Below are 9,378 nucleotides of genomic sequence, written 5' to 3'. Positions count from 1 at the left end.
CATGTCAAAATTTTAAAAATTTAATTTTTGATCCATATGATGAATGTAACTATCATAAATATTAAAAACTATTAACAAATATATGAATATGATGCACAAATTATAATAAGTTCAATCAATAATATTTATAAGTTAGAACACACCAAATATAAACTATAAAATATTATTTACACTTTACCAAAAAGAGTTATTAAATTTATTTCTTTATTGATTCAAATTAGGAAATAGGGATTTTTTGGATTGAATCTCTTGTTGTCATATGAAAAAAAAATAATATTAAAGATTTTTTATTATTATGATGTTATACAATATTTTGTTTAAAATTTTCAGATTAGTTTGAATTAAATCGAGTTAGTTTTATGTCAATCTGAATTTGATTCGATCTGATTTTTTAAGGGCCAACACAAACCTGATCCAAACTACTTTTCATATCGAAAATTATAACCCTAATCCAATTTTTTTAGTGTTGTGTCATGTTAAGTTAATAAATTATGTCAAATTTTGTCAAGTCTATTAAAAAATTACAAAGTTAATTTTGATTTTGTTACAATTTAGTCTTTATTTATTAATTTTTTAGAATAAAACTACATTTATTTTCAATTAATATAACATGTAACATAAAAAATATTTTAGAATAATTATACCTTAAAGCATTTAAGTTAAATAATATCTTAGTATTTTTTATTATATTCAACCAAATACAATAATTATTTATAATATCAATTTTTATCAAATATAGTAATAATTTTTACAGAATAATATTATCGATAACCTATCCTTATAGTAATTTTTTTTATAATAAAAGATTACTCAAAGTAACAAAATTTGTAAGAACGAAAATTAAAAGAAAAACAATATTAGAATTACACATGTATGATATGCAAAATGGTGAAAAGTATGTTTATAAAAATATAATCATAAAATTTGGATATTAAAAAATATAAAATTTATATATACAAGTTTAATATAACACATTATTTATAATACGTTTTAAAAAATACAATAATATTAATTTTAGCACATTTCTTAGATCATTTAGTGAAAACCAATATCGCATTTTGAATACAAAGTATTATATTGACCATTAGATCTAATTTAATCCGCAAATTATAGTTTCAAGACTCTTAAACACAATATATAACAAATATTCTATTATAGTATTTGGGACACACAACACAACTTATAACCAAGTCATTTATAAAGGTATTTAATAATTATAAATTATTTATATCTCATATTTATCATATTTAGCTAAGTTGTATTCTAGTCATATCGGTATCAACTTCACGGAAAAAAAAAAAAAACTTCAAAAGTAAATAAAAAGAAAAACCTAATAATCCTATAAATATTACATTATACCCTTAAAATATTTATCTTGTCTTACATCATATGTCATAAGTAAAAGAATTTGAAGTTCTAGTAATTGTGTTATAACACAAAATTAGTTAGACTTGATTATTTTTAAGAATAAATCAAGATTGTACCCTAATATCAAATAATGAGATAAAAAAGGATTTATCTTGTTACTATTAATCAAGTTCGAGATTTTCTATACAAAAATAATAATAAACAATAAAATCTATTATTATATAACTCTTAAGGGTCGTTTGGTTCCAGTATTTAAAGATTACTTTGATAATTTATCTTTTATTCCCTTGATTTATCAGTAATAAAAAATTATAGTAATATTTTATTATTAATACTGACATGACAGGTAATATAGGTGATAATCTGATTATCACATTTACCTTAGATATTTAAAGATTATCAAAGTAATTTTGATTTTATTATAATTATATTATTATTTATTAACTTTTTGAGACAAAAATAAATTTATTTTTAATTAATATGATAAATAATATAAAAATATTTAAAAATAATTATATTCAAGGGCATTTAGGTAAAATAATTTTTTGGTAATATTTTATTACCATTAATCAAACACAATAATTATTTATATCTATCAAATTTTATTAAACATAGTAATTATTTATATCCAATAATCTTTTAAATAATTTATCTTCAAGGTAATCTTTTTATTTTGGTAATAAAATATTACTTAAACTAAATGCCCCCTTATAGTATAAATTTGATAAAGTAATAAATTTTTTTTGGGTAAAATCTTATTATTGCAAAATGCTAAAATTTGTTTTTTGGGTAAATAAAAGTTTTTTACTTTGATCAAATCATTAGTGTAAATTATCATTTTGCGATGCCAATAAATTAAATGAAGAAATAATAAGGTGATGGTGAGAATCGTAAGTTGAAAAGAAAAAAAATATGAAATTGTTAAAGATTTTTTATTAAAAAAAAAAATGAACACAACTTATCACAACTTTAATTGGGTTTAATATATTTTATGTAAAATAATGTTGTTTTATTTTTTGAAAAATAATATCATTTTATTCTTTGAAAAAACTATAATTACATATAATTAAATTGTTTAATACACATTAATGAATATATAAAACGAGTATTTTTTTTTTATATGTTCATTAATGTATATAATGCACATTTACAAACTAAGCATATCAGTAATGTTAGATTTTTATATTTACTAAGTTTTTTTCACGAATTAAAATTTTACAATAAACCCACTAAAAATTAGAATGATTTTGAGTTTTCATGTGATTAATTTGAAAAGATACAGTTGGGATGGAATCTACGCATCAATTTTCACAATCAAACAAGGGAAATTAATTAGAATAAGTAAAAATTTATTTATTTATATATTTTTAGGCTAACATAAAAAAGTTTCATCAAATTAAATAAACAGTAATTTTTTTTATCCTTATGTTGAAAAATCAAGTAAAAATATTTTTTCTGAGAATATACGTCGGTTTATGGTGGTTACGATGGTGACTAGAGATTTTACAGTGAAACCTTAAATATGTCAAATTATGTATATGGATATTTTTAAATTTTTCGAATGATATAAAATAATGTAGTTTCGATGTTAATGGATATTTGGAAGTATAGCCATTGAGAGACAAAAGCGCGCAAATTTATAGTGCCGCGTAAACTGCGCAAATTGCGTAAACACTGTTTACACCACTCAAACATTGTTCACATCGTGCAAAAACTATTCATATCGCGCAATCACTGTTCAAACCGCTTGCAAAATCGCAAAAATCCTGTTCACAGACTATGATATCTGCTTTTGCGCGGTTTGAACAGTGTTTGCGTGGTTTGAATAGTGTTTACGTGATGTGAACAGTGTTTGTGCGGCACTGTAAATTTGTGTGCTTTTGTCTCTCAACAGCTACACTTTTAGACATCTATTAATATCGAAACTATATCATTTTATACCATTCGAAACATTCAAAAACATCCATTTACATAATTCGACATATTTAGAGTTTCACTGTAAAATCTTTAGCCACTATCGTAACCACCATAAATCGATGCACATTTTTAGAAAAAATATTTTTACTTGGTTTTTCAACATAAGGGTAAAAAAGATAAAAAAAATTAGTGTTTACTTAATTTAGTGAAATTTTTTTATATTGACCTAAAAATATATAAATGGATAAATTTTTACTTATTTTAATTAATTACCCATCAAACAAAGATATTAAAAAATCTACATTAAAATTTGTGACTCTTTTACATTTTCCAAGAAAATAAAATTAAAAAATATTCTCAGAAAAATTTTTATGCTAAAATATTTAATTAGAATATTTTAGAATACTTAATCATTACTCAGATGATTGAATTCAATGAATCTAAATTGTTTATTAGCTAGATCATTGCATTTATTACTATCTTGATTTGGGTTTAGAATAAATAACATAGAGGAATTTATAGTAGCGATCAATCTTGAGGATCAGATTTGTAACGTGATCTTTTACCAATAAACCAAGGGATTCTGTTTCAGGATTAATTATAATATAATAAAACCGTGCATATTTATTATTATATAATTAAAATTTTTAAATAATTAAAAGAATTATTTTTATTTAAAATTTATTACAAATTTAAATTTAAATTTGTTAATTTTTAAAAATTTAAACACTTATTCATGTATTAAATTTTGATATCATTGTCATGAATAAAATTATTATATAAAAATTTTATTTAAACTCATATTTTAATATTATTTTTAAGTTTTAAAATATTTATTTATTTTTAATCTCATATTTTTTAGGTTTAAAAACTTACCCACGACTCTAGATTTTATAAATTATTTATATATTTCAAATTTATTTAGGTTTTTGTTATATATATTAAAGTAGTTAATATATTATATTTGTGATTTTTTTTTTACGGGTACAAAAAGAAGATTTTTCCGCGCGGGGATGAAGAGAGAATGGGGAGAAGATTTTTCTTTGCAGCGAAGGGACGAAGAATCATTTTCATCCCTGTAGTGGGGACGGCCTAAGGACAAGGATTGATATCCCCTACGAGGACAGGGAAGGGATTGAGATCCCCTCCCCGCCCCTTTCCGTTGCCATCCTTATCAGTCAGCCTTCCCTCAGTTTCACTTTCACATAAATAATTTTTAATGGTTTTCTGATTTTAAAATTGTATTTTTTTATAACACTTTTTCGTATAAAACAGACCCTTAAATTCCAATAAATTTACAAAAATGTCATCGGTTTCAGGTTTCATCTGAATTAAAATCTTAAACTTCATGTAGCATGGATTATCACCATAACAAATTTTATATAACACACAATGTCTTAATTAATCCTCATGAGTTTTTGTCGGCAATTGATTGCCTTTATCTAAATGGTAGAAATAGAAAAAGGCAAAATTAATTTTTTCCATTTAAGAATTTCTTCTAATAATTGGGAGCACTAAAAGAAATATATATACATTTGGGTCTTCAATCAACAATAATGATCAACTTGAATGTAAGTTTACTACTACAAACAAACAATAATGATTTATTGGAAAAAAAAAAAAAGTCCAATTAGAAAATTTAATTTGTACTTAAACATGATTTACATGTGCTAGAATCTTGATTTAATTCTTCTTTCCATAAAATACTAAACCATTAACAACTAATCCCCTCTTTAATTTGTTCATCAGATTTTTAAGTGAAGATGCTGATGGGATATGGATTTTGCTCTCTTCTAGGAAAGGCCGACCTAAACCATGATTTTTGCCAACCTTGATTGAAACTACTCCCAACCCTTTTTCATATTTTCATTTACCTACTTTCCATTGCGAATTAGGCACCATTCTTATTCAAAGTTTTGTCCTTTTATTGAAATATACATAATTTTACATATTATTTTTTTAAATTAAAATTAATTAAATAATGTAAATAATAGTAATCACAAGGCATTTGAAATTTTATGCATAGACATTATCTGGGCTGAAATGATTATTTGTTTTAATTTCCTCTCCTAGATTATTCTATTTAAATTGTATCAATAATTGGAAGTTTGGTAATTAGTGCAGTGGATGTCTACTAGGCTAGGCGAATCACCAAATAAATTATCCAAATTAATATATTAAAATAAAAAATATGGCGAATAATTAAAAAAATAAAATAAAATAAAATAAAATGAAATGACAAGATCGATGTGTAGTGACAATGAAAGGGAAAATAAAAAGGAAAGATAGAGGTGGGTTCCTTGCAGCCAACGCATTTAGGTTTGGTTTTAGGTTCGGAGTATTAGTCTTCGTGAAGATAAGAACGCCACCTCCTTCTTTGTTCCCTTCACACTCTCTCTCTCTCTTTCTCCGGCCTCAGATTCACCCTCCTCTGCTTCTCTCTGTTTAAACTTTCTTCACATTTCTTTTATATTTATTCAAACGCACACACTCTCTCTCACTCTTTGTAACAAAAACTAAAGCGAATAATCAATCATATACTACTCTAGTCTGTTCAAGCTGGCGATTGAAAATCAGGAGACTGCTGTCCGTGAAATCAAGCCCAAGAATCGAAGAATCATGGTATGCGCAATGCGTGTTTTGGGTTTTTTCATTTGAGTGTTTTTGAGTTTTGGTTGTAATGTTGTTTGTTTGAATGTTTTACAGGGTCCGGATGAGGATGACAATAGGTGGCCTCCATGGCTTACGCCATTGTTAAGAGAGAGCTTCTTTGTTCAATGCAAGTTACATGCTGATTCTCACAAGAGTGAATGTAATATGTATTGTTTGGATTGTATGAATGGCGCTTTTTGCTCTCTCTGCTTGACTTATCACAAAGATCATCGTGTTATTCAGGTTTAGCTTTTTTTCTCTTCTTTGTGTGTGGTTTATGTGTCTTCTATTCTTTTTTGTTTTCTTGCTTCAATCATTCTTTTCAAATTTGGTTTCTTCTTCATTCGTTTTATCCTTTTCTTAGCAATTTGGTTTCAATTTTCTGGTTTTCGTTTTATTCTGAACTTTCGTTCTATTTCTCTTCGTTTTGCTGTGTTGAAATGAGCTGTGCTTAAATAAATCAGTTGCTATAATTTTCTCTGCTCCCTAATTCTATCCTTTTAGCTCGCAAATTATTGATTTCTCAGTTAAATCAAATGATAAGATTTTCAGCTTCCATTTTCATATATTATTAGCGGCCAAACGGAGCATTTTCAGCATTGCTCATTTCTCCCGTGTTTCTCTCCCAATAAAATTTTTTTCCTTTCTGACAGATAAGCCGAAGCTTCATCAGTTTCACGTGTATTTACTTTTCTTCTGTAACAGCTCAAAACAATACATCTCACTTCGCTGTCTTGTCTATTCAAAAATTTCCCGGCTCCCAAACAGCTCATTTTCCGATTGAATAATATAAAATAGAACTCCCCTGTTTTTCTCTTAATGGGTCATTCTGTTTTTGTAATTACCAATTGAAGGAGTTTCTGATTGGGTTTTATTTGTATTTATTGACAGATAAGGAGATCTTCATACCATGATGTGATAAGGGTTTCAGAAATTCAGAAAGTTCTCGACATTTCAGGGGTTCAAACTTATGTTATAAACAGTGCACGGGTTGTCTTCTTGAATGAGAGGCCTCAGCCTAGGCCTGGCAAAGGTGTCACTAACACCTGTGAGGTCTGTGAACGTAGCCTTCTCGATTCCTTCCGCTTCTGCTCTCTTGGCTGCAAGGTACTACAATTTTGCGAATTTTCTGATTTTGGTTGTTTGGTCGCTGAGAAAGTGTAGGAAAAGTAAGAAAAATAAAAAGGGTGTTTTTTTTTTTACTTTTCTTTCTATTTGTCTTAGTCACGAAGGAAATAAAGAATTCAACTTAATAATATTCAATGAATAAACATTTTGGTTGGTGCGAATATGTTGACTTTCTCATTAGGGACGGTGCCTATGTGAAACATTAAATGTCTAGTTTTTCGTTAGCTTTTCAATTGAAAATGAAAAGCATGAACAGCCTTTTACTCACCCATTTTGAATAATGTTGCAACTTTGAATTAGTGTTAACCATTAATTAAATCTAAACATTCGTTTGAAATCATCCTTTACAGGTTGCTGGAACATCAAAGAATTTCCAGAAGAGAAAGAAACGACGCTCAATGGGGTCGGATTCTGAGGACTCATACAGCAGCAGCAGCCATGGCAAACTCAAGAACAGTAGCAGCAACTACAACAACAAACTTCAAAGCTTCTCCCCATCAACGCCGCCTCCAACTGCAGTTAGCTTCCGGACAGTTAAGCGAAGAAAGGGAATTCCACACCGATCCCCAATGGGGGGATTACTCATAGAATACTAGTGATTATTTATTAGTCCCTCAGTTATACACAGTTGTATCAGCAATGCACCTTCTAATGCCTAGCTTCCTAGTATTTTCATGTATATAGAAGCAGCAAATAGAAGTAAGTTTGGAAAACAGGAGGGGGGGGATGAAAAATAAGACAAAGTACGAAGGGGTGGATAGTAATAAGTGAGGGCTTGTCTTAAAAGATATAAAATAGGGTGTTTTATACTAAGTTTTGGCAATAGTTGTGGGTTGAAATGTAAAAATAGGGTTTTCTGTGCAACTTAGTAAAGAAAAATAATGAATGCGTCTGTATATGGAAATGAAATAAAGACAATTGTATCTTTGTTAGTATTTCTTTTAGCATTTCTACTTTTAGAAATAACAACTTAATTGTGGAGATAGATAAGGATTCCCCCAAGTTAAGTGGGTCCATGATGGTTTCGGCACGTGTGATGTATCAATATACATGTCAAATATTCATTGGATATCACCTGAGGTGTCTTGATTCTTCGAATCACAAAAGGTTGGTCAGCCTCAGCCGCCCTTTGCAATAAGAAGGCAGTTTGGTTTGTTAGATAAACTCAAGTGGGCTCGTATCTTTCATCAAATTGGCCATCGCTCTTCTTCCCATAGATTCGATCAAATCAATACACTTAATTATTATTTTTACCAACCCACTAAAATAAAATAAAATAAAAACAGTGACTTCTTTTGTGATCTGATCGTCATCACTTTATTCTTTATAATATAAAGTTTGATTCTCATAGGTGAGAATGCAATGCAAGTGGTGAAAATGCTGGTGGGGTCCCCTGAATTGAATTATGATTTTGCGTTAGGTCGCTTTATTATTGTGGCAATCAAACACATTCAAGAGCCAAAGGTCAGTTTTGAAACTTGATCGTCAGAATCAGAATCCCACCATAGAAACGTGTATCAATTTTCCACAAGGCCAAAGGACTATTCCCCACCCAAAATATGATATTTTCTTAAGTCTTTTTTTTTATTAATTATGAAAATCTTATTTACATATGTAAGCAGTTAAAATTAATGATTTCAAAAATAAAATCATTATTTTGTTTGTAATATTAAAAATAAACTTAAATTTAATTTTAATTTTCCTCCGTAAACCTTAAAAAATTAACAATTTTTTCTAATCTAAGTTTTCAAAAATAATATTTTTCTCCCTAGGGTTTCCAATTTTTTAGATTCAATTTTTTGACAATGTCTCTTCTTATCCGATGACTTCAATGTGATGTCTCTTCCTCTCTAGCACAACCTCCTTCCAGTGGTTCTTTTCGGTGTCGTCGCCGATGAAGACAACTCGTTTTCATCGAGACGAAGATGAACCATCTTTCGTCCAGAGGCAAGAACGCCAATGAGAACCGTCCGAAGGAGACCGCTCTAAAGAGGAAGAGACGTCGTCTGGAGATAGCTGAAGAGGAAGAAAAGTCATTAAAAAATTGAATCTAAATATTGAAAACCTTAGGGGAGAAAATCCTGTTTTTGAAAATTTGGGTTGGAAAAAATTGTTAGTTTTTAGTGTTTAGAGGGGAAAATAATATAACTAACAGACTCAGTTACTTTTGACCCTTCATAGGTGAATAAATAAGATTTTCAAAATTAACGGGAGGAAATTTGAGAAAATAACATATTTTAGGTAGAAAATAGTCCTTTGGCCTATCCACAATTTTTAGCCTTCCAGAACAATTGTTGTCAAGTAGAGCTGCTT

The 9,378-nt window shown here is 28.1% G+C and overlaps 1 protein-coding gene across 1 annotated transcript; it reads left to right on the top strand.

Annotated features, from left to right (window-relative positions):
* The first annotated feature begins 5,576 nt into the window (after positions 1–5,576).
* On the top strand, positions 5,577–8,000 carry LOC123224196 (protein RGF1 INDUCIBLE TRANSCRIPTION FACTOR 1-like). The gene is made up of 4 exons (XM_044647791.1): positions 5,577–5,907; positions 5,992–6,180; positions 6,829–7,044; positions 7,416–8,000. The coding sequence occupies exons 1-4, from the start codon at positions 5,905–5,907 to the stop codon at positions 7,659–7,661; spliced, it is 654 nt and encodes a 217-aa protein (XP_044503726.1). The 5' UTR covers positions 5,577–5,904; the 3' UTR covers positions 7,662–8,000.
* The last annotated feature ends 1,378 nt before the right edge of the window (positions 8,001–9,378 follow it).

Source organism: Mangifera indica, chromosome 8, assembly GCF_011075055.1.
Source record: "Mangifera indica cultivar Alphonso chromosome 8, CATAS_Mindica_2.1, whole genome shotgun sequence".
Lineage (NCBI taxonomy): Eukaryota > Viridiplantae > Streptophyta > Magnoliopsida > Sapindales > Anacardiaceae > Mangifera > Mangifera indica.
Note: the sequence above shows the minus strand (reverse complement) of the source record. Positions and strands in the feature narration are given on the sequence as shown.